Source organism: Dermacentor andersoni, chromosome 2 (assembly GCF_023375885.2).
Source record: "Dermacentor andersoni chromosome 2, qqDerAnde1_hic_scaffold, whole genome shotgun sequence".
In the NCBI taxonomy this organism is placed as follows: domain Eukaryota; kingdom Metazoa; phylum Arthropoda; class Arachnida; order Ixodida; family Ixodidae; genus Dermacentor; species Dermacentor andersoni.
In genome coordinates, this window is record NC_092815.1 from 237,695,662 (window position 1) to 237,722,118 (window position 26,457).

The 26,457-nt window shown below is 45.2% G+C and overlaps 1 protein-coding gene across 1 annotated transcript; it reads left to right on the forward strand.

Moving 5' to 3' along the window:
- Positions 1 to 1,023: 1,023 nt before the first annotated feature.
- On the forward strand, positions 1,024 to 26,457 carry LOC129387145 (uncharacterized). Its single transcript, XM_055075847.1, has 4 exons — positions 1,024 to 1,065; positions 5,439 to 5,621; positions 20,262 to 20,341; positions 26,310 to 26,457. Exons 1-4 carry the CDS (start codon positions 1,024 to 1,026, stop codon positions 26,455 to 26,457), a joined length of 453 nt encoding a protein of 150 aa, XP_054931822.1.

Here is a 26,457-nt window from a genome sequence, read left to right on the forward strand (position 1 = left end):
GCTGGCCTTGGTGGTGTCTTGTGTTGCTGGCAGGCTCTGCATGCCTTGGCGTAACAGTGACGCCGGCGTTGAGGCGTGGCTTGTAGTACTTCTCCTGCATTCTTACGAGCGTACGGGAAAACATGAGGGGTTGGCTGTCTGATCATCATGCAGGGCGTGCAGGGGTGGTATTCTGTAAGAGTACACTTAGTGGACTGCCCATTTCAGCAGTTCCTGATTGGCCAGGGCAGCTCGTCTCCTCCTCGCTCTTATAGCTGCATCCAATCAGTAGCGGCCGGAATGGACAGTCCACTAGGTGGACTCTTACAAAATACCACCCAGGATCTTTGGCCGCAGTGCTGCGAGCACAACGAGAAAGCAGTTTGCGCGGACTGGGGAGAAGTTCTTTACGAGGACGCGGTTCTCTAGCGAAAATGAAGAGAATCCACGCCTCAACACCCTCGGGACAAAGTCGGTCTTACCTTGCAAATACTCAGCAAGGGTGTTTAGATGCGGGTCTGCTCACTGCTCTTCGGAAAAATCGTCGGTGCTTGTTGGGGGAGAGCTCCACCACTGTAAAAGCTGGCGCCACCGTAACTGTGACGTGCCATGAGGGATCACCTGGACACAGCAGCTGCATCGGCTACTTCGGAAGGGCCGAAGCGAGTTGAAAACGAAAGTTTAAAGGACTTACAGCCTGTCTTTCTTTGGCCTAGCAGGGCCCCGAGGCCTACGCTGCTTGCAACGGTATGGATTTCCGTATCGGAGTTTTTGTCAAAGCGGGCGAGTACTGGTGATGACTGCAGGCCTTATTTAACCTCTTGGAGTTATTTGGCTTATAACGACTTCTGATTTTATGACATAGGTCGCTCGCTCGTAAATGCGAAAGAAGTCATTGACAAAGCGCGTTTAGTAGGTAGAGAGGCCAAGGAATCTGCGCACTGCTTGCTTATCGGCGGCATGCGGGAATTTCGCTATTGCAGCTGTTTTTTTTTGTGTGGGTCCGGACGGACTCCGACCTCGCTAATTCCGTGGCCCAGGAACATGAACTCTCCGTACGCGAAGCGGCCTTTTCCCGGCTTCAGGGTGACCCCGAATGTCTTTATTGCCTCCAAAATGTTTCTAAGCCGCCTGAGATGATCGTCGATGTTTCTGGTAAAGACGACGTCATCGAAGCAGAAGAGACATGTCTGCCGCTTTTGGACTACCAGGACCGTATCCATCACGCACTGTAATATTGCAGCTGTCGCGCAAAGGCCAAGAGGCGTGACCTTAAATTCGAAGAGGGTGTCCGGCGCAACAACGGCGGTCTTCTCTTTGTCCCTCTCGTCGACTTTGATTTGCCGGTAGCCACTCTAGAGATACATCGACGAAAAACGTTTTGCACCGAACAGTCGCTCCAGTGCGTCGTGTTTTCGTGGGAGCGGGTATACGTCCTTTTTGTGACCTTGTTGAGGCGGCCCTAATCCAAGCAAAAAACGTAGACTCCCAACCTTCACCAAAACGATAGGAGAAACCCACGGGCTTTTAGACGGTTCAATAATTTTGTTTGTTGCTTTATAGCTTCTCCTTCTCGTGAGGAAACCCGGTAGAAGCTCTGGCGGAGAGGTCGAGTGCAATCTTCAGTTATTATGCCATGCATAGCAGTTGGCATTTGTCAAATCTATGATGACGCCACAAAGCAGTCTTTGTACCGGTGACTTCGAAGACTTCGAAGCTCATCCTGTTGATGCCTGGCAAGGCTTAAATTCATGTCGAAAGCCGGTTCGGGAACCAGGGCCGTCTAAGTAGACGTTGCACAATCCGAGAAGACAAACGTCTTGCTGTGTTCTACAATTCTTATTCGACGCAAAAATGTAGACTCCCATCGTTCTTCACCAAGACAACAAGAGAGACCAACGGGCCTTTCGACGGTTTGATAATTTTGTTTGTTGCTTTATGGCTTCTCCTCGTGACGAAACTCGGTAGGCGTTCTGCGAAGAGGTCGAGGGCAATCTTCAGTTATTATGCCATACTTTGCAATTGGCTTTTGTCAAATCTTTGATGATGCCACAGAGCAGTCTTTTTACTGGTGACTTCGACGACTTCGAAGTTCATCCTGTTGATGCCTGGGAAGACTTCAATTCATGTCGAAAGCCGTTTCGGGAACCAGGGCCGTCGAAGTAGATGTGTCACAATCCGAGAAGACAAACGTATTGCTGTGTTCCACAATTTACTCAATGTATGCGATCGCGGTGCTCTTGTTGACGAGTTTAAACGCCTTGTTGAAGTTTGTTAGCATCACTTTCGTTTTTCCTCCGTGCAGTCAAGCGATTCCTCTTGCGACGCTAATTTCGATTTCGAGTAGTACACTTTGGCCACCCTCGATGACGCCTACAATGTCTGCGGGTGTTTCGATGCCGATGTAAATGACAATGCTGGAGCGAGGCCGGATGCTCACATGAATTTCTAACACATTCAAGGCATGGTGACAGTATTATGCCAGGTGAATAAACGCTGACCTATGCTAAGAAAAAGATGATATAGGAAAATCGGTGAACTAAATAAAGACAGGCGTCTCTCGTTGTGCTTGTATTCTTCACACGGAGAGAATGCATAAACACGTTCCAGAATTTCTTAGTAGCGCCCGAAGGGGGAAGCAAAGAGGCATGAAGTGCATGAGCGATATTTTCGGATGGCAATGTGAAAGCGACAAGTGCGTTTCTTTTTCATGGTGTACCCGCGCGCATACGTATATTGTGTATGTTGATTCTGGGCTTCTAGGGGATCCTAACAAATCACTCCTGAATGTAGCGCACGTGTTTTCCACTGTATCTGTTTTAATAGCACCGCAATGTCTTTACCAAGGCGAATCATGAAGAACAATTTGCAATTGCAGAAATCGTTACTTGTGCTGGCAAAATTTTGGACCAATGAAATAAAGATAGCTGCGACATCCATGTTCACGGCGGCTCTTTTGCATCGTGCTGAGCTCAATTTTCGCGTTTGTGGCGCAAAATTGAATTGTTTCATCCAAGCATAAAGTGACCCTTGCTATGGATTACCTCATTTTGATCGGTGACAAGGATGAAAACCGTGGAGTGAATAGCATTGTGCGTGTAAAACGTCCGGCCTGCCTCGTGAGTCGCGTCAGATTTTTTATGGACTAAGAGCCTATCAAGCAGCCCGGATGTTGAAAAAGGGAAGTGTGTGTGCCTAGCGGGCCTCTCCGAAGGGTGCTAGTATTGGTTCTGGGCGTTGCATCACAGCGACAGATGTCACTCGACCATTTTGACCATCATACGTAACTCTGCACTGTGACTCGTATTGAAGTATATCACATAGCATTGTACAATATATAGGCATTACGGGTATTGTGCACTGATATAACATGGCTACAAGCTTTTAAGTTGCCTGGTCAGTGTGTTTTGGGAAAAAGTAAATGAGAGTACTGTTTTAGAGTCGGGGTGCACCTTTCTCTTTACGGTTAGCCTATTCGTGCGTAACATATAGTCTACGTCTGATGGCTGGCACTTGTTTGTGCTCGCAGTGTGCAGTGCTGGACGTAGGATCCAAGCTTGGGAACACAGCAGGCACCCGTCAAACAACTAATCGGACCACGTGGTGTTTCTTCCAATAGGTTTCCGAAATTTAGCGAGGGTTTTCTATTGCGCGATGCCATTTGCATTAGTGTAACTGCATGACGTGAATACGAATCGAACCATTTGTAATGGAATTTTAAAATTCTGTTGTTTTACGTTCCGTAACCACGATTCGATTATGAGACACGCCGTAGTGAGGGACTACGAAAGTTAGATCACCTGGTGTTCTTTAGCGTGCACCTAAATTTAAGTACACGTACGGGTGGACTTTTGCGGTGTGCACAGTGTACAAAGGCAATCTGACGGTGCTGTGGTCAGGCTGAATGCTCAAGTTCTCGAACGAGCGTTGTTTGCAGTTGCTTCTAAATTTCTTGCGAGCAAAACGAATGACTGATCGCGTTCGATGAGCAGAGGGCATCTTCTGCCTGCACCTCTAAACTGAAGCATGCTATCAGAACGATATGTCTCCTCGCGGCCTAATGTGTGGTGATCAATTTCACACCTTCCGAGCTAGTTATGGTTCTTGCTGCCAGTACCTGGCACAAAAATGCATTAGCGAGAATAATGCTGCTGCTTAAGGGATTAGTACCACTAATGCTGGCATACAATACTGAACTAACCAAACCGAATGAAGCTTAAGCGCACATCACTCATTTATTAAAGCTTAGGCGTAAATAAAGTATACTCTGCGATTTGAAACGCCAGCAACATATTTGAAATGCATAAAAATAAAGCGATGGTATACTCGCCGGGAATAAAAAAGGTCGTCCCAGAGAAACGTGTACAACAGACCACCATAATGTGAGTCACCTTTTTCGCAATGCGCAATTTCCTTATCCGGGTCACTCTACATGGAGCGTCGTCTTCTACTATCGGGAAACGATGAAATCATGAATCGCTGTCTTATTCGACGCCCTAATGGTGCACAGGAAAATTATTTCGTCATCGTTTTTTTTTTCGGGATTGTGCGCGGCGGAATCGCAAAGATTTGAGAACTACAAGGCAACTTGCAACACACGCTGCAATGCGAAAACCTGTGGCTGAACCTCGATTGGCTCGTTCTCGGTGCGGCCGCTGGGAGCAAGCATTTAGTTTGAGTTGCGAATGACAGGGTTTGTCGTTGTGCTTAACTCGCAGAATGTCGTTCTAAATATATCGCCCTATTTGTGTACACCGTCAGATGCGATAAGCGTGGGTTCGTTGTCATCGATAGAAATTTGCCAGCATCCAGACCGGACATCAAGCGGTGATCAATATTTCGCACCATCGAGACAGTCAAAAGCATAAATTCTTAAAGGAAGATATACGTCATATGTGGCTGCGATACGTTGCCGTGCTGCACCACGCAAGGCTACTGCCACTGCTCAGAGGTATCAACTCCCTCGCTATAGTTTACTGTACCCTGGCTCTACCCGCCTTGTGACGTTAACCGTTCACTGCACCCGTCTCGCAACGCTAGTGAGAACGCTAGTGAGAAATCATGGTAGCACCGCTGAAGCGAATGTCATGAAGAAGGTCTTGACAACGAGTCGCATTGGCGAGATTTAATCGCACTGCGGCATGCCATGTGAATAAATTGACATTGACTGACGTTGCTCGGGGTCTGCAGCAGTAAAGGGCATGGAAGAATGAAGACTCTCAAAACCGCCATAAAAGTGCACAACTGGGCCTGTTAGGCGCCAACAGAGTAATTTGTTTCTTACTACTTTTAATATTCCTGCAGCGCTCACCAGCTTGGGCTTCTGCCGTAGCCTGGTTTGGTTCAGTAATCAAACAAGCCCGTTTTATCAGCGTTCATTATTAATTGATTTTTTTCAGCTTTATTGCAGTCAAATCTGGAACGGCGCGCTAACCTTTGCACGTGACAATGTTCTGCAGGCACGGAGGACCAGCGCCCCTAGCGCCGGGGTGTCACCTCGGAGGTCACACCAATGGACAGGCGCCGTATTGTCCGACCAGCGAGTGGCGCTGTGCTCGGCTGAAGAGCCATTGCGGGCCTGCGACGACCGCCGCCAAAGCGGGGTGGATATGACCACCGAAGCCCCGAGTCCGCTCATTGAGGTGGGTGCCAACCAAGAGGTGCGTCTGCACGACATGCTGTAGGGTGCGTGGGAGAGGGATTCATTTACAGAAGGATTGAGAAGCGGCCAAGTCAGAACCTATCCATAAGCAACGAAACACAAGAGATAAGAAAGGACGAGCGGTTATCTAACAACTCAAAGCTCTTCTTTTTTTGAGAAAAAGGTTACGTTTAAAGCAATCATGAAAATGATGCTGATTGCATGCGATAAAATTTCCTATACTCGGGAGCGGTCTATAATCTAATGGAAACTAATAGCTGACTTATACAAATGTTCTTCTTGTTGTCCATGTTGAATGCCTCAGCAATCTGATGTGTGCGGTGATCGTGGTGTTCTATAATAATTTAGGTATCCTCAAAAGAAGGCGCGCAGTCTCAATCACGACAATGGCTGGCAAGATGTGGCGAAAGCCTTCCCGTTAAGGAATTAGCACGCTCGCGTAGCCTGATAATTAGAGATTGGCTAATCTGTCTGATGTAGACGTTGTCATACGTGCGAGAAATCCCACATACCACTCCAGAAGAACAATCAGTGTACTTACTAACACGTTTAACTGAGCAAGCGTTATCACTTGCTCCTGCGCCAATCTTTGCAGGCCTATCAATTGCAGCGCAACTTTCTTGTCATCGACTAGCAATTTTCGACTTTCATTGACTAGAAACTTTCTTGCCATCGGAAAAAATAACACCAATGCCTAGTGGCCGGCAACATTCTTTAGCCTATGCGAAATCGAGAGCAAATAGGGGATTACAGCGATTCTTCTGCGCTCACTCTGTGACGTAATAGACTGACTAGCTAGCAGCCTTTTGCTTTTCGGCACGTTCAACAAACGCTCAGAAGCAGATAAAGAAAGCAAGCAAGAAAACCAGCAGTCTCTAGACTGCCTGTCTGCTTGTGAAAGCTTTCTTCTGTGGCATGAAAACAGAGTTTTGAAACGAGCCGAGACCAACCATGATGTTTTATGAAGTGAATGTTTGAGAGCCTGAGGAGCGCGAGAGAAATTCCGGCGAAGATATACAAGCGCTTTGTTGGCACTGGCAATTATGGATTCATTGTGATTATTCCAGGTTAGTTTTGCAGATATAGCGATGCCAAGATATCTAAATGACGATACAACTTCCGAAGGTAAATTATGAAGATGATATGAAACCGTTGTATTAGTAGATCGAGATACGGGCGTAAATATTTTCAGTGTTTAATTCCATGCACCAAATGTTACAGCAAGCGGATATCGCTTCAAGATCAGACGGTAAAATAGTAGTATCGTTAGGACTAGTTATTTCTCGAAACATCACAAAGTCACCTGCAAAAAAGTTTATATGGGAAGACGCGCATGAAGGGAAGTCGTTAATGAACATAAGAAAGAGGAGATGGCCAAGTACCGATCCTTGAGGAAATACCCGAAGAACGAGGACTCAGGGGAGAGTCGGTGTTATTAACGGAGAGAATCTGGAAACGATTTATTCAAAACATTCAAGCAATGCAAGTCGTTTGGACCCAAAATTTAGTATTTGCAACTTATATAAAGGAATATATGGGATACTTTATCGAAGGCTTCTGAAAATTCTAAATATATATGGGCACCTAAAATGAATGATTGAGGATAGCATGAAAACGGTCAATGAAATATACGAGTTGACTTTCGCACGAGGATCTATCGCGGAAACCGTGTTGTGAAGGCGAAAAAAGTGATTTCAAGGAAAGAAACAAGATTTGAAAGTAAAATATGCTTGATGATTTTGCGTGGAATGCGAGTTCGAGAAATGGGGCGATAATTTATAGGTGAGCGTTTGTTGCCAGAGAGTGGAACCACCGTCTCAATTTTTCAGTCGGTGGGAAGGGAACTAATCTCGAGCGAGTATTGAAATTGTTTAAATATATAATTGGTGAGCACTAGAGTGCATTTATTAGGCACCTAGGATTAACGGAATCGCACCCAGGTGAGGAGGATCCTGTCAAATTTTTACATCTTTGACCACGCCGTTGTAGTCAATTATAATAATGGGATACATGACTGGGTGATTCCACGAGGGATCAACACGGGTCAAAAATTCATATTTTAGATTTCATTGAATATTTTATATTTTATGCGCATATCAATCGGTAGCACTAAAGTGAACGGGGCTTCTTTTCCAAATGAATATTTTAGGAGGAAAAAAATAACCAGATTCTTCAGTGTGGAGGTGCCTATTTTATGCCCAAGGCATTTTCACAAGTTCACAACGATGTAAATACAATATGTTACAGCTACAAAAAATGCATTCTTGTGTGTAAAACGTAGACGTAAAGAAGGGTCAGCTAGCACTGTTTGAGTCTTCCGTACAAAATGGAAGTCTTTTAGAAAAAATTCTTTAATTTGCTACAATCTTCAAAAGTTGCTATATTTACGAATTTTTGTCAACTAAACCAATCCTTGTAGCGTTTTGAAATTCGCTAGACTGTGAAACCTTAACTTACTCAACAACTGTGCTGAATATTCTTCCTGTATCACAAATTACCGTTTCTAGAATTCGCCTCAAATTTGAAGTTTTGACAAAAATGAACGCTATTTAATAATCAAAATAAAGAAAATAGCCATCATAAATTTTTCTCAATCTCGTAAACAACTGTTCACAGGCACGTGGAAAAGAATACTAAGAAACATGTTGCATTATTTTGTTTGTAATCATAATACAGCTGGTAGAAATGAGAGCTTTGCCAGAATGCAGCAAGGTGCTAAGAAAAAGGGACATCGGGGTAAAAAGAGCGTGCATAAGGCTCTGACTTGCCTAAACTTGACCATGATTGCAACGTAAAGGCAGTTTTGTCCTCACAATTAATACTTCTGCATAAAAGTGAGTTTAGTACACTACATATTCGCTTGAATGGAAATAAAGAAGCGTCAACATAACCATTACGTGGCTTATTTTATTTAACAGCAAGTGCCTGCACCTTCCAGCGTAGATAATTTGTGCCTTCTGTTAATGTAGGTTTGTATTTATTTGTGTGCTACAGAATTAACGGTTAACTCTGTATGAATGTACACAGGTAACAGAATGTACAGCAGGTAACTGCCTCTGAAAATGTCGTACTGGTCATTACATGAACGTCATTATATAACCTATACAGGCGGTGGTGGGAGTACCGATGCTGTTGGTTAAGGCAGGGTTAGCTAGTAGATAGTGCCAGCGATTGCTTATTTTACCGCCTCTGAAGAAAAAGAAAAAAAGGAGCTGTTAGATTGCTATATAATAAAAAGTTCACAGTCCCTAAGGATCACCACTTGTCGGAAAGTTCACAGATTCTTAGAAAAGTTTGAAAGAAGCACGACACTTCTTTTTTCAGATACTTGGCTCTATTGGGAAACATTACCTGTTCCGCGCACTCATGAGGAAATTGCCTTCTGTGCAAAACCTCAAGTAGAGCATTTATTTCTTCATTGAAGTATTCGCAGCACCAGATGAACTCTCGGCCAAACTTGCTGGTATACAATGCATGGGATAGTTGTTGAAGCACAACGGACGAATGCTAAACGATGAATGCGTGCTGAGAACACGTCCTCAGTTTACGAAACGCTGCAGTACTGGCAGCTCTTGCCAGATTTTTCTATAGGACCAACTGATCCAGAGCGCCAGATCACGCAGTTCTAATGAAGCGAATCCAATACGCAGTGGCACAGTTGCTTGCCTATTGTCTTACTGACCCGTCAGCGTACACTGCATTGAAGTGCTTTAGCATGGAGGCAGGTAGAGGGCACAAGGAACTTCGAGCATAGCCGATGTATACGCTCAGAAAGGCTTCATCCTTTTCCAATTACCTGCAGCAATTCGAGACACTAATGCAACGCGACCGAAATTGGTAGCTCGCTTAACCAAATGTGCCAAGACCGTATGCCTGGAACACGTGACAAAGATTTCCACTGGTTTCTTTTTTTTTTAGGCGGCGAAAGTTCTCTACTTCGTCCGCATCTGCATAGAGCAGTTTTACGTTTTTCAGCGTTGTGGTCATCTGCGCCACCATTTCAGAGGCTGACCTAATGAATGTAGTGCTGTCTGCTATGAGATTATAGAGCGAGGCGTGGTGCTTTACTAAGCCACCAACACCATCGCAAGCGTTTTTGCCACGTCGTGTGGCCGAAAAAAGCCACTTCGTTGACACGTGCTCCTTCTGTGACAGCTCGTAAAGCTGATACTTGTTTTTGAAATGGCTACTGGCGCCGTCAGACACGTATGTAACATGTTTGTCAAGCTGAAGTTCTTCCTTCATGCACTCATGGATTTTTTCCAGTGCAAAGCAAGCGTGTGCAGCATCATGACATACGTCATCACTCATGACAGCAAAACATTCATGGGATTCTGTACTCGTGACGACACATGTAAATAGCGAGACCTGTCTTTTGTGCCAATGGTGTGATTGTACCTCGTTCGGTACAACAGCTGTCCAATTCTCTGCAAAGTCAAAGGGAAAGACGCGGGTTCCGTGCTGTTGATTCCGTTTGGCGTCGTGTATTGCTTATGCTTCACTGCCCCTTATGTAATCATGGGTGATCTACTTGACAAGCCATACTCCAAGCTCCTGCAGAAAGGTAGTAGCCTGTGCTGTCTTTTTTACAAGGTTGCCATTTTCCCATATCCCATAGTTTACCTCTGTCTCTTCAGGGATTCCCAAAGTTGTAGTAGTTAAAGCATCCTCATTTGCACAATAATCACAATCGGCCAGGGAACAATCAGTCATGGGCGAGGTGCAAAGACATAGTTCTTTGAGGTAGGTAATTGTGTAGGCACCTTCTGTGAGCTCTTCTAGCGCGGAAACACACTGTGTGGCATTGGCACAATACATGCAAAGGCACACTTCTTGTTGTGGAGCAAGAAGAACCCATTTTCGCCGGAGAGAATAAAACTTTGAGAGCCCAATATGTGTATCTGGATTGGCTTCCTTAAAGAGACGATATGTCTCCCGTACCGAGCGGGTCATGGACCTCTTGGCTGCATACTGTTTGTTCCCATCAATCAAAACAGATACTACATCCTTTTTGTTGGGACTCTGCCGAGAACATCGATGCTCGTCTTTGGTATAATATTCCACAGCGGTCTGGACGTCTGTTGGGTTCAACCGTGTTCTCTCAGGGGCGTCTGGTGCTGACCATATTCCACGCTTCTCGCGCCAACGTCGGGATTTGTATATCATGTAGGCTGACAAATTTGGAATGAGAGCTTGAACTTTTCGGCGCTCCAGTTGGCTTGGCAGCAAAGTCAACAAGCACATTCGCTCTTGATACGAAGAGCACATGTCATAGGCTTTATTAAAGTTGGTGAACCATTCGGTGCACACGCCGGATTTCGTACCTGAGGAGTCCAAATGGCGCTTGCACTCTACGAAGTGAGATTTCGGCCTTGCAGTGCCGCCGAGTTGAATTTGCTTTAGCACCGGGCGAAAGTTTCTTAGTCGTGAATCCGACTTCTGCTGATGCACGTGAGGCAAAATTTCAAGTAAATGTAGGCACTCCTTTCCACCTCCCAGTTCGTCTTCTCCAGGTAAGAATTTATCAGCTGTTTCAGCAGGGGAAGCATCGGAAAAATAGAGCATTTCTTTTAGTCGCCGGAAGCAATTTTGGCATATCTGGTCGTCATCCTGTGCATGTCGGGCAGCTCGCGACAAGAGTTTCTGCAGTGCAGATACACCAATGTCTCCAACCCTGCGAAAATTCATTTGAAGCGATATTTTCTTTTTGTGCACCTTCATGTAATCTGCACAAAAGACCCTAACACCACTGTAACAGTAAGCCATCGCACCTCTGCTTGCAGCTCAAAACTACGGCGAACACTGTTAGCGCTTGCCTATGATGAAGGACGACTGTGGGATGTGCGCAGAACCCTCAGCATAAAACTGGCCTGTCGTCTGTTTCGAGGTCGTTCACGCCTGATACAAGGAGACGTAAAAATAAGAGCTCCTACCTGAACGAAGTGGAGGCGAAAATTAAGGTGTACTAGATTGACTCCGTAGCTACTCTACATTCCTTTTTTTATAATATGTAAGATAACTGTGCCATCACCTATAGGTGGTGTTTAAGGGATGGTACCTACGACATATTACTGGCTCCCGATTCCTTCCGGCGATTACAATCAGCAAGAGCATGACGTTCGAGATTAGCTTGTGTTACCCGAAGAGCGCCATCGCTGGGGCACTAATTTGGACACCAACTATGCCTGAAAAACCATAAACTAAATCATTGCTTCCGAAACAGGGAACACGGTGTCTAATATCGGAGTTCTCAAGCAGAAGGCAGCTCTTCAGTAGACGGCAGCGCATCCGAAACAACCGGAGTGCACGTAGCTTATTCTGGTTAAGGCGGTGGCCGCAGTGCCAGAAAATTTCAACGTATTTTACTTCACTTGATCTTTCTGCCACCGCTTCCCGCGGTTTACTCCCCATTCTACTACACTCTACCAACACGATCAAGAGAGACGATTTGTACAGCAGCCGCATCTGAAAGCATGAACTAAATATGTGCGCCAATGATGGCCGAGGAGAGGAATCACTCCACGAATTTATGCCGGGAATTCAGACATTTTAGAACGGCGTGGTTGCATTAATAATTCTAGTTTACCAAAACTGCCTTTACGTCGCAATCACGGTAAAGATTAGGCAAGTCATAGCCTTATGCACGCTCTTTTTACCCCGATGTTCCTTTTTCTTAGCACCTTGCTGCATTCTGGCAATGCTCTCATTTCTACCAGCTGTATTATGATTACAAACAAAATAATGCAACATGTTTTTAATATTCTTTTCCACGTGCCTGTGAACAGTTGTTTACGAGATTTTGAGAAAATGTTACGATGGTTTTTTATATTCATTTTTAAATAGCGTTCATTTTTGTCAAAACTTCAAATTTGAGGTGAATTCTAGAAATGGTGATTTGTGATACAGAAAGAATATTCAGCACAATTGTTAAGTAAGTTAAGCTTTCACAGTCCAGCGAATTTCAAAAGGATACATGGATTGGCTTAGTTGACGAAAAATTGTAAATATAGCAACTTTTGAAGATTGTATCAAATTAAGGAATTTTTCTATAACAGTACCGTTTTGCACGGAAGCCTCAAACAGTGCTAGCTGACCCTTCTTTATGTATACGTTTTACACACAAAAATGTCTTCTTTGTAGCGGTAACATATTGTACTTCACATCGTTGTAAATTTGTGAAAATGCCTTGGGCATAAAATATATAGGCACCTCCACACTGAAGAATTTTCCTCCTAAAATATTCATTTGGAAAAGAAGCTACGTTCACTTTAGTGCTACCGTATAATATTCGCATAAAATATAAAATATTCAATGAAATCTAAAATATGAATTTTTAGACCCGTGCTGATCTCTCGTGGAATCCCCCGACTATAAAATCTGAAGCTTTAACATGAGGAAGCATTCTTGGAGTTGTAGAAAAGTTGGGGAGAGAGACTTCTTTAACACACTGCGCATGAGGTATAGTGTTCCCTTCCGGATCAACAAGACTCTGCGCTATAACTGTTGGATAAAACATGTGCCAAAACCTTTGGGATCGTAGGAGACCATTGAAGGCGGCGTGGTATAGAGAAAATTATATTTAGCATTCTTTATGACTGCCATGTACTACACGGCGGAAGCTTGTTCGTAGTTTGCTCAGCGAAAGGTTTTCTTCTTATTCGACAAACGTTTTATGTAGCGGTTGCACCATGGTGCATCAGCATTCGCACTTACAGTACGAGTAGGCGTGCATTTATTTGCTGATTCATTTGCCGTGGACAAAAATAAATGCTGGTTAGATTGTACCATGCGCTCTCCAAAATCACCATGAAAACTGTCAATAAAAGCTGAAAGTTCCTCGTTGATTAGTAGAAAGTTTGCAAATCTGTAATCTTTCATAACTTTCTTTGTGTTTTTGCATTTTGGACGTGAAATGTTCATGTAAAATAACATAATGAATTGGTCGCTTATACCGGGCAGGTGAGTGACGTTAGAAACGTATTCAGGGCGTGTTGATAGTACGAGACCAAGAGCGTTAGCTGTTGATTCTGCTATTTTAGTTGATTGTTTTATCAGTTGTGTTAGAGAAAATGCAGCGCACATATCAGAAAAATCTCTAGCGAGTGAAGAAGGAAGATTCAAAGTAGGTGGCTCACAATCCCACGAAACAATAGGGATGTTGAAATCCCCCCTTAAGAAAAGCGGTTACCTGTGGAATTGAAATACAACAGAATGAATCCCGTCGTACAGTTAACGAAAATGGGACTGTGCCTAGGGGGACGCTAACAGACGCCAGTAATTGTTTCTCACGTGGTAAATTCGGTGACTACCCATACGGTTTCCAACTTACTTGGAATTTTAATGTGGTACGATGAGAGCACTTTCTAATTGCGACACCACCGCCTGTCCGCGATCATAGTGACACACAAAATACTGATTAACTGAAGAAAAAAACTTGCCAATCATTACTTCTGGCCGAAGTCAGGTTTCTGGTATTACGAGCCCGTGTGAATTGCAAGTATGTATAACAGCGTATAAAAGGTCACGCTTATTAAAGTGACTTTGAACATTAGTAAAAAGTTCACATGTATGTGCACATGTATATGGTCATGCCCACAGACCCTCGGGCACCTCTAGCTTGGCGGGCCTCTAGTGGGCATTTGTACGACGGTTATCAGATAACGCAATTTTCTTACGTTCAGCGATGCTGTCTGTTTCTGAGGTGTACACGTAAGGCATTTTTATTGCGATCGCAATTATATGGAGCCTCCGGGCGCACTCCCAACGAACCTTTAGACACAGCGATACCGAAATGAGGCGTCAGTGCCCACTCCTTCACCTGGTTCACCGCACCAGGCAGCCAGGGTCGGAGCGTAAACAAACTAGACCCCACTCCGCAATGCCGGCACGCGTAGGGACAAAGGCATACAACACTAGCAAAGAAACTTCGCCTCCGTAGTATGTAGGGACAGTTGGATATTCAAGGAGCAAAAACACCCAGATTTCCTCTCTCACACACGCTCTTTTTCGCACTTGCGCACAAACGCAGGGCGCCTCCGCAAGTGCCACGCCCCGCCGTACTTAGTAGCAATTGTGAAGGCGCCTCCGTGCGTCCCGGGCGGCCGTGCGCACCCGGCCGCGCATTTACAATTGCTAGTAGGTACAGCGGGGCGTGACACTTGCGCAGAAGACGAACGTTTGCGCGCATGCGCGAGTAAGAGCGGGTGTGAGTGAGGAAATGTGGGTACCTTTCTCCTTAATATACGACCCTGCCTAGGCACTACGGCGGAGTTCCTTAGCGGTAGTTGAAATGCGTTTGTCCCTAGGCGTGCCGGCAGAAGTCGCGGGGCACGGTAGTGGCGAACTTACCGTCGCAAGTTGGCGGTTGGACGTAATTATAATTATTCAATCGTCTTTTGTACTAATTAAAATCAACGTGTCATTATTTCGCATTATTGGCGGCGCCTCCAGGACACCAAAGCGGCAGCGGGGACATTAAAGCTGGAACCCAGACTGGTGCGTGGCTCAGTGCACAGAGCACAGTTACCTACAGTTCAGAGGACAGTGACCTACAAATGCGGCTGTGGAGCCACGAATTGTCTCATATCATGCAAAGATAGAGATGCCGAAAAGTGCTTTCGAGCATACAAGAGGACATCAACGTATACAAGCACCACAATTTCTTGGCTGCAATCGGTACAGATAAATTTGCCACCTTGCATTCAGAAACGAAAATTTGGAGCACGCTTAAGCTCCGCCTTTAAGAGTGGAACGAAATAGCATTCCAAGATCCCTGACTGCTTCCCGCGCTTCGTGGCAACTGCAGCTTATGTAACCGTAATGTTTCCGGGAAACAATGGCAGTGAACGCTATGCACAAAGACGAGCTTTCGATAGAAATGCGGATGCGCGGAGGCACGCGCAATCTGGATGTTGTCGGAAGGAACCGGGCGCGCCGCTCTGTGAATGGTGGAAACGCTGGAAAAGGGTTTTGTGTTTGAGTTTATTCGTTTTATGTTGTCTCGTATATTCGGATTGAAATACGACGCTGTCACATCCGTGAGCTGTGTGTAAATCGTAGCTTACGATTTTCTGACGCACTTTACCTGGAGAAATTTAATTAGTTCAGTGCCGTCTTTGCGCAACACAGAAGGCCCGCGCGGTTTGGTATTCGTGGTTCGGAATCATTTTTCGCTCACAAGATGATCGACGCTGGACGCCGTATTTTCTGCGACAAGGGGCCCTTAACGCTGTCGCGTTAACACATTTTACTGGTAATAATAATGGTACAGCATAATATTATATAATATCTTCTGCGACAAGGGGTCCTTAATGTTATCGCTTTAACACATTTTGCTGGTACACGACCGTGAGGTCCGATGTGGAAAAACCTACATGTTAAAAATCGACAGCATATAAATTATAGGCGCCGGCAGAAGAGTTGGAAAAGCATGCTTCAAAAATGACTTCAAGTACAGCAGCTTTTTCTAGTAACAATACTTTATTAACCACATAGTGGAAGTCACTTCGTACAGTAACACCACAAGGAAGACAAAGTACCTCTCGCCCCAGCTTCAGTCGATATCAAATTGAAGCCAACGAACAAAAATGACTCTCCATTCCGGCCGTGTGAAGTGCATGAACAGCGAAGCTGTGGAAAGCGGGCACTACAACTGCAAGGCGTGGTATTCTTTATGAATGCGGAAGCATAATATGGCCCATGAAGTGAAAGTGCGACGCTAACCTCCAATGGTACCAAAAGCCATGTGACCAAATGGTGAGGTCACGTTTATGAAGAGGACGTAACGTTATTTCTTCGTCACGTCAAATGTCGCGTGATGATGTCGCCACACCAAAGTTCACGTGATGAAATCATCACTTTAAGGGCTGCGTTAAGTGATAATTGCATCGTCACGCGACGCTATCGCCTGATAACTTCATGTCGTTACGTCATCACGTTTGTCGTGACGTCATTTCACAACACTTGACCTGACGTCACGCGATGACGTCATCGTCAAGTGATTATGTCACCTATCATGTCATGTGATGCCTCTTGGTAAAGCAGCACACAGGGGGGTTGGCGCAATATTGTTAGTCTCTGGGATCGGTCCACAATTTTGTGTGAGCACGCGACGAAAAATTCCGACCCACTAGAGGCTAAGAACTTCGCTGTAAAATACCAGCGGTGCAAGCATATTTATGTATCCCGCCTAAATATTACAAAACTATGCAGTGCTTACAGTAAACTCTGAAGTTATATCTAACATTAAAATTACCGTGAAGACAAAGAAAAACTTGTTGCATCTCCGAAAATACATGTTCACGAGCTAAACGCAGGTCTATAGAAGCAAACACTTCCTTAGAATGAAAGTGAACAGTGAGTGCTCGTGTTTCCTTGTCACTACAAGAACATTGCAATAAAAATCAAAATTTTTAAGTAATACCAAATTGGCATAGACTACTAACAGCAAGACAGAAGCAAGTTCAAAACAGGACATGCTGTTGGGTTTCTGGTTATGACATTGGTAGATTGCTTGTGAATTCTGCCTAGGAGTCTTTATAAAAGTACTTACAGTGTTTTCATTAGTAAGACAAGAACAACAGTTTTTCACGTGAAGCCAAAACAAGTCCAAGAGATTAGCAACACATATTGGAGCAGTAACATCCTGTGAATTATCATGAACACGTCATCTAAATTCAAATCGGGACATGATTCTGAATAACAACGATCCTAAAAGAGGACAGAAAGCTGTTAAGCACCTGAGTATAGCACAAAGCACAATTTGCCTCCTGGGTGGTAGCTCAGATGGTAGCACAGTGTTGATTCCGCTCTCGTGTCACGGGAACAGGAAGATTATTTCTTCAACTGCAAATTGCTTTCTAAGAAAGACGTACAAATGTCCTTAACTTTGTGCTACCCCAAGGCGAATTACATTTTTTTCCCCTTCACTTAAATTTTATATCTTGCGTACTTCCACAGACCTGCTTTTGCCTACAACAGTTATAAAAACCTAGAAATATTAGAACGAACAAAATTACTTTTTGTCTTATATGCATGTGACGAACCGCACAAGGATGGTACGGTGCACTAGCGGAGAAAGAGGAAGACGAAGAATGAAGCCACTGTTCGGGCGACCATGCTTTTTCCGTCCGCAACCTCCTGCTCGCATCGCACAAATGGACAGGATAGAGACCTGGCCACCACCTCATCGGCCTCACGTTATCGTGCAACACAACACCAGGTTGTGAACCTAGAGCGCACAGCTCCACCACCGACACCGACCAGCATCATGACCGCATCACTGCAAGCCTTGCACATACCCAAGTACACCGGGTCAGCGGACGATGGGCTCATGGAATATTGGCCCCGCCTCTTCGAGCTCCACGCATCCGCTGCATCATTGCCGGAACGGGATATGGTCACGTACTTCTATAACTACTTCACCGGTGAGGCATTTCTGTTCTACCTCACACATATATTTGAAAATAACGAATCGTGGAAGGAAATCGAGGAAGAGCTGATCAGTCAATTTCACTTATAGGTTGCAGACCCCTCCATTATCCAACAGCTGGATACATTTCAATTGACTCGTCGCAGTAAACCACAGCCTCCACCTAGCAATCAGCATCAGTGCCAGACAAAGTTTCATATGAGGAGACCATCGATGAATTTCCCATGTCATGATCCTCGCGAGAAGACGACGCAGATATGTATGTCTAGCATGATGATGGCTACCGCAGTGCCATCTTCACCATCTACGCCTTCGACACGCCGCAGGAATTATGTCCCGGAACCTTCTGACGTGTTCACAACGTTGTCTAGTGCGCGTTGCGCACCACCGAGTTTCGCGTCACGCGACACACAGACAGCTCGAAGGCAACGCCGCATCTCAAGTGCGACTATTGTTTATTCAGATGAAGCGAATTCGACTTATCCGACAATAGGTCAGTGGGAAATTACCAAGGACTTTCTTTTACTTGGTAGGCAATGCAATTTCAGCACCAACGGATGAACCACGTACATTAGGAGACTACACCACTTTGCAACGCACAAACTTTCTTCCGCGTGCAAAACATAAATGAGCCTCTGCCTCTGCAGAAACGCCGCACACGCAAAGCAGCATCACGCACTGTGGAAGTACCGAAGCACCCATTAGTCATGTCGTTGCAGCAGCCTCAGGAGAGACTTCTGTGAAGCCTGGCACAATGCTTTTACCATCAGACAAGCCACAGCAAAGCAAGCAGTGTGCCAGTGGCCCACCGCTGGAGACACAAATATGCCAAACAGATACCAGGCTTATTTCTAAATTAGTCCTACAGCATTTGCTGTCTCAGCCACATCAAAAAGATCTAGATCAGTCACTCCAAGATCAATCTCGACTACCTCGACGATGACTTTGACATACACGACGACGGAGAGCGTCGCCGAAATCGCAGATACGACGAGAAGAAAGACTTCAACGCGCAAGCCCACTCAACGCAAGCCGAAGTCAACGAGTGCATTTTCCCAGCAAGAAACTTTGCCGAGGATGGCTTAGGCAGCGATCAAGACTGGGCCTACAACGAGGACTTCAACGGCGACGCCACACAATAAGATGCTAAGGATAAGGACCATTTTCGGGAACGATAGTCCAACAACCATTCAAGTGAGAAGCAGCACGTGTCTACCAGCTGCGACAAGTGGACCGCGGTCAAAAGAACACGACAGATGACAAACATGAAACAAGCGTAGGCCACACGATGTACCGTTCCGTCCCTAGAGACGTCAACCATAAGCTGATCCACCGATGCTACGTGGCTCCTCTGCGTCATTCATTTGCGACCAGGGCACACGCTGTGATACCAGCTGTATTCATGTGCGGGGCACTCATATGTCGCCCTGGACGCTACAGCCAGCCTCGCCCACCAGAGCTATCGTAGAGGTAATCAGAAAGCTGCACCCTTCTATGAAGCCGATGAGGTTACAGAACTGTCGTGGGACAGTGGACTAACTGCGCATCTTTATTTTTCATTTATCAGCATCTCCTATTTCCCTAGTGCGTTGCGTGTTGCTCGCACTCTCTCGGGGGCAGGGGTAAGCGTGTGAAGAACCGCACAAGGACGGTATGGTGCACTAGTGGTGAAAGAGGAAGGCGAAGAATAAAGGCAGTGTTTGGGCGACCATGTTTGTGTCCGCCCGGAACCTCCTGCTCGCGTCACATGCATATATTGAGAGGGAAGTACACTCTCTTTCATCAATTTGAAGCGTCCGGGAAGTAGTTCGATAACTCCGGTACATCGTGAAGAACACACTCCATTTCTATGAGGTTATAGCCTCTAGTCATACGGGCACATCGAGAAGCTATGAGCAGGTAGAAACACTGAGTTATCCCGTTTCATGAAATTGCATCTTGATACTGCTGAACGCTGAGTATATGCAGACGGTGAAAAGCAAGTAAAATATTATGAGTGTTCGAAAAGGGTTTCAGGGTTTAATATGGTCCTAGGTGTTTTAGGCTTTACTTTAAGTGCACAAGTGGGGGCTGTGATGGTCTCGCGTGCGTGCATGTTGCATGTAGCTGTGTTATCCTTCGCACGTGACACAATTCAGCTGCAGTACCTCGTCACGTTCACGTGCTTTCGCTCACATTACGCGCTTTCAGGTGCCTGTCGCGGACCAGACTGTTCATGACGAAGAGAGCGGGGCCCGTAGGCACGGTTACAAGCGTCGGCGCAATTCTCGGTGAGTTCCCGGCAAGGCATTTTGTTTTGCTATGCGCATCTAAGCGCTACCTCCGCTTCAGAGGTGCAAGTCTGCGAACGTATTAGGGCTGTTGGCAGTGCGCGCACACACACACACCAACCAGCGCTTGCACGAAGAGCGGATTGGCTGCTTTGATATATACGGGAGAAATAGACCTCACGTAAGGCGTGCAACCTACAAGCTTCATAATTGTGACTGTTTGACTTTAATGGTCTGTCACCATGACAAATCTTAACACAGAGAAAGGCAAACGGACAGAAAGAGATGACAGACTAGCGATAATTACAAAGATTTATACTGAACACTCATCGCCATTACACAGATGCGATTCACTTTAAGGGAGGATAACTCCTTATCTGGGAGGTGCATTGATTGGGTGTTTAAACACCAAGAATCCACTCACACAACCGAGGCCCAAAACACCCCTCAGATGCGAAGCACTTTGTGCCTCAATAATTTCACGAGTAAGATTATCGATGCTTCTGCTGACACAACTTTATGCTGTGCAAAGAGGGGTTCACAGCCACACAAATAGCAATAAAGATCAAGCTTACGAGGCTGCAATTTTTCTTGACATTGATACAGTGTTATTTAAGCTCGTCATTGATGCAGAATTCCCTTTCTGCCGCATATTGTTTACTACAAGGGAAATGCAAATGACCGCGTCACTAGCATCGACCACGAAAGAAACGTTGTTCTTTTAAAAGTATAAATGTTGTATCTGACTGCTCTTCTCTGGTGACTGCACACCTTGATAAGCTTTTGAGGTGCGGAAAACACTACATTGACTTTCCTGCGCTCTGCACTCTTTTTAGTATTACGGGAGAGCTTGGGGATGTACGTAATGACAACCACTTTCCTACCTCTGTCAGATGGTACAACCTTATGACTGTCATACGACGCGCGCATCTTTCGGAGCTGAAGCGCTGCATTGGAACAGCGATGAGTTCTGAGTGTAAACAGGGGTCGCTGAATATAAGGCTTGGTTGCAATGGCAATTGTTTAATATTGATTGTGTAATTAAATTATTTATTTAAATATTTATTTATTTATTTACTAAACATACTTTCTGTACGCAAAGGCACTACAGAAAGGCGTGGTATGGTATACATAAAACATGCAGTAGAGCACAAAAGACTATCAAATGACATAATGTAATACAATCCGGAATTTTTCTGTGTCAGTGATGGTGCTGACGCCAGCAGGAATGTAGTTCTATTCTGCACTAGTCCTTGGCGAAAAACGAGTCATGATACTAGTTAGTATGACAAGTTTGCAAACGCACTTTGTAATGGTGGCCACCTCAAGATGTGCAGCTACGGGTTACAAAAACTCTTGGAGAACCGGATTGCAATAGTACATCTTATCATGGGTTAAACGTGAAGATCAACATTGAAACTTAATTATCCATGAATAGGAAACAAGTTATCTTGCTTATACCTAACTCGAATAGGTGACAGCATCTTTGCAGGTTTATTTCAGGCAAAAATGCGTCATTTGTGTTAGTCATGTCACGTTTTATTGGCTACATGAAACGCCACTTAAGAGGTGCCCTAACATTTTTTGGGGGTATCTCATCTCAGCGTTTTTGCTTGAAGGTATGGGAAGCTTTTGATGTATCAGTTACTACATCTGAAACGAATTTCTCGCTATTTCAAAAGTAGAACATAATAAATGAACCTTCACCTGATATTTCTCTTTAATGTTCTCTTAATCCTACATTACCCGGTCGCCTAAAGCCAATAATGGTGATTTTTTACATAAAGCATGTTTCACTTCGCCCATAGCTAGTTGTATTCCAAAGCTTCAGGTAACAAAAGCCTCTTTTCCCCGCCTTTGTCGCGCCGATGATAATAAAGACGATGCGAATCTTGTAGCATACACTCGTGCCAGGGTTAATGGCACCATGATCCACACAGCTCTCGTGTGCCCATTGGTACCAGAGGCAGGCCAGACGGGCTCGTATGTTGCCGATACTGCACCGCCGGCCTATCTTGCGGAACTTGATGCCATACGATACGGCTAACCCGCGTTGCTCCCTTCTGTTCAAGATTCTCAGCTCATCATTCGCACGGACTCGACTGAAGCCATCCATGACATACGCAGTGCAGGTCGGTCCACTCTACTTCAATATAGCATGCACCACCTTACTGCCACTTCGAACATCGGGATTCACGTCCAGTTTGTGCCTCGAGCAGCCCGGCCGGGTTTCCTTGAAGCAGATTTGGCAACCCACCCAGAGATTATAACGTACCCACTTCCGGATTTTCCTGAAGACGCCTGCGGGCAACTAATCTGGGACAAAGTAAACCTGCGACGTACGACACGAGCTCTTATACCTCCGTGTGGGTCAGACTTGCCTGATCGATTGACTCCCCTCTAGGAGGTTATGTTACGGAGGCTGCGTGTCAGGGTCGCGCTCACCCCGTCTGTGACCGCTCCCTGGCCACAACAGTATCATCATGGTGCATATGATACAAAATGCCCATTTTGTGACACAAAAATCCAGAATGTGACAGTGACACACATACTGTGGACATGCGCAGGACCACCTAAGCAGTCTCCGCCACCTTCGGGGGACAGCTCTTCGGCCTGGCCGTTCACCCGACCTAGAATGTTGGATTCATGGATCAAATCATCGTTCACTTTCAGAATTTTTGCACGAGTCAAATCTGTTCGTGTACATTTTACATGCTTTTTGGTATGCCTAAGGGCAAGCTTGCGAGACAGAAACCTGTTATAATATTAGCGCCCATATCTTTGCAACTTTACTACCCACCTGCCCTATTTTGGTATTGTTGTGTAAAGCCATTACTCTATCCTGCATTCGTCGCATGCAGGATCATGCGGCCTTTCGCTCAGCTCGGCAGTACGTTTTTCGATCCCAGCAGAAGTGTTCTCATTTGACAGAGCCCACTCAGCCATTGTAGGTACCAGAAAGTTCTTCACACAGGGTCCGCAAATGACGTTAACCCATGTGTGTCTAGTGCCCTACATGTAGTACACATGTTTTCTTCGAAGTAACTCGTCAGATTTCTTATAGAAAAGCTTGTGGTTCCCGGTCTGCAATAATAATGTCATAACTCTTTTTTGTGAAAACTTTGGTAAGTGCGTATGTAGTGGTTTCTGCGTAACGACAGCTGCAACACCGCGGATTTTGCAACTTCCGAAGAACAGCACCTCACGCTAGAAAATGTTACTACAATTCATTCAATTATATCAGATTGTTGCGAGAACATGATTGCCTCTTCATAAAGGAAGAAATGCATATATAACAGAATATCTATGCTCTGCATTCAAAATATTTTCAGTTACTGTGTTTGAAACAGCAGCGTGCTATAGTGGGACACTAAGCACATTGGGTGCGGTTTCCAGAGCTTACGAGACTGCGTGCGCCCGACATCCTATCAAAGAGAAGATAACGTAATCACGAATTCGTATCTGTCGCATAAGCTGTTTTGTTCCTTTATATTGGGATGCAAGATATTCATCTGTCAGACATTTTGTGCACAAAGATCCACAACGGCGTAAAATGTTCAACCATATCGGCACACGGGATGAGGAGCCCCCAGCAGCTTCCAATAAACCGCTTGAATATTGCGCTGGGGTAGTAACTGACTAAGAAAGCAGTCATGAATATGCCAAGGGTATGAACTATTTGCCGCGAGAACACTATCGGGGCTAGAGCAGCGGGCAAAGCTTTGTAAGGCAGTATAACGATGACAAAGTTATTACTCAGCCACCAGTAAAATTTGAAAAAAAGTATGCAAAATATCAGCGTAAGCATCACCTGAAGTTGTTTTCCTAGCGACTAGTCCAGCGGCATGGCAATTTATGGAGGCTACCCTGAGTGAAATAAGGAGGGAAAAATTTTTTCGTACATGAAGTGGTCACATTTGCTATATAGAACACCATCTACTATGCTCACGAAATTAATCTATGTTGAGAAGGTAAATGAGGCATCATGAATAGCTTTCATGCGCGCTTTATTCTGTGCTAGTTTCCTTGGAGTATTGGTGAAAGCTTGTTGATGTAATTGTCAAATAATGGCTCCAAGTGTTGATGCCGATTTGATTTTGGTTGTGCTATAACAGTCTATCACTGCAGACTCTACACAACTGTTGCAGTCTCGTCTGTCCCCCTGGGTGGGAAACCCGAGCAGCTCGTAATAAGACATTCAGCAGAAAGCAATTCAAACCTTGTAATCAATACTCGAAGCCTTTTATAACTAACTACCCGATATTAGCAAACGAAGAGGGAGTGGCGAGACTTCGCCGAACCACGTACTGCCAATATGCTGCACTGCTATATTAGCAAGAGGCGGTATTCTTTCTTGCTTACACTTGATGCGTGTGAATGTGTACTAACACTACGGGGTAGGAAGTGACAAAGCTGACCTGCTTGCTTTCCAAAGGCCCACAGTCCACAACATCAATATCCCAGGATGCTTATATCTGTAAGTCATCGCAAGCGAAGAGCCCACAATATTTGTTGAGAACAAAAGTTGATTTCGCCGATTGAAACACGTTCGGATACTGTAGGACAGTCTTTTCCGCTGCCATGAATAAACTACCGTGCGTTGAGAGAAATCCGACCTCAAAGTTCAGAAGAAGTTTCTGAACTTCGAATAATTTTGTTACAATTTATTAATGATAATATATATATATATATATATATATATATATATTAATGTCTACCATCCCGGATAAGTATTGCATTTGTCTAGTGTAGACATGTAGGACGGCTCAAAGCCAGCAGTTGCAAAGTAATTTTCTATTAATAAACGGCGGATACTACACACTCTGAAGCCTGTGAAGAAAATGTTTGTTAAAGAATATCTTCAACAATTTACGTTGTCAAAGTTTAAGCATATATAGGCTAAGAGACTCGCGCTGCAAGACAAAGATACAAATTGGCGCCCATCACATTTGACCGCCGTTGGCCCACTACGAATAAAAATTTAGTACGATTGAAAGATTACACCGTAAGACCCTGACTTGTATGTCAAAGAATGTAAGCTTTCTTACGCGTGAATGGATGTCATGCGCCTCACTATGGTATCGCTTTGTAGAGAAAAAAAGCCATTACTCGATCATGCATGTGTCGTGTGCGCTGATGGTGCCGTCGTCTTCCTACGCATTACGTAGTCGGAGCTAAATGTAGCCTCTCGCTCGGCTATCAGAGAGGCATACCTGAGTGGTATGTTTTTCGATCCCTTTCTTTATGGTCGCGTAGAGAGAGCCCGCTAAGCTATAGTAAGTTTATTTCATCAAATTCAAACTGCTCTGCATCAGGAGCTATTAGGCTTACAAGTGTGCATTTTTTTTTTTTTTTTGAGAATAACTACGCGTGCTTGCTTATAGCCACAATGGGTTCGATACGTACGCTGCAGAAATCGCGTGAGGAGACTGGGGCAGCAAGTTAAATGGATATCCAACCCCTTTGAGCATGGAGGAATGCGTTCGAATCTACAGGGAGCGCAAACGTAGGAGATAGAAGCAAGCGCAGGAGCCCCTATCTACCAGTGCGGAGGGCTCGAACGGCGCAGGGCAGTCGCGGGAGCCACAAATAGGAATTGGGGAGATCGTTTCTTTGCCCTAGTGCCATAACACCCCCTGGAAAACAAACGGACTCACTACGACATTGAGCGATCACGATTGCAAAATTACAGCATGAGGCACTCTCGAGCTCTAAGATGGGCAAGCAACCTTTCGTGTGCATGAATAAGTGTAACTTGTGTTTTTTACTACGTCATTCCTGTACCCGTCTGCAGCATGCACAAGACGCTTCACGTATCTCACCGTGGCTGCGTCCCCATCTGTTACAGCCTAGCCAGTATTTATTTCCCCCGAGACACACGTCTGCAAAAGTTGAAGTCACATGCTGCATTATACATGCAGTGTCAAAGATAATCTCAAGTGCTGCCGTGTTATTCTTTCCGGCACAGGCACAGGAATCCTAGTCTGACTGACAACATGGAACCCGTGTCATGCACGGAGACGCGACCGGCGCTGCGCTGTCCCCCGCATCCGTTCAGCGAGATCGTGGCCTCGCTGAAGGCAACCGGTCACCAGCAGGCAGACCGCAAGCCGTAA

Excerpts from the sequence above, each read along its gene's own strand:
- LOC129387145 (XM_055075847.1), top strand. The coding sequence starts at position 1,024 with ATGAACTCTCCGTACGCGAAGCGGCCTTTTCCCGGCTTCAGG. Across the intron at positions 1,066-5,438 it reads GGCCTTTTCCCGGCTTCAGG|GCACGGAGGACCAGCGCCCC; the intron begins GTGACCCCGAAT and ends AATGTTCTGCAG. Across the intron at positions 5,622-20,261 it reads CCCCGAGTCCGCTCATTGAG|GTGCCTGTCGCGGACCAGAC; the intron begins GTGGGTGCCAAC and ends ACGCGCTTTCAG.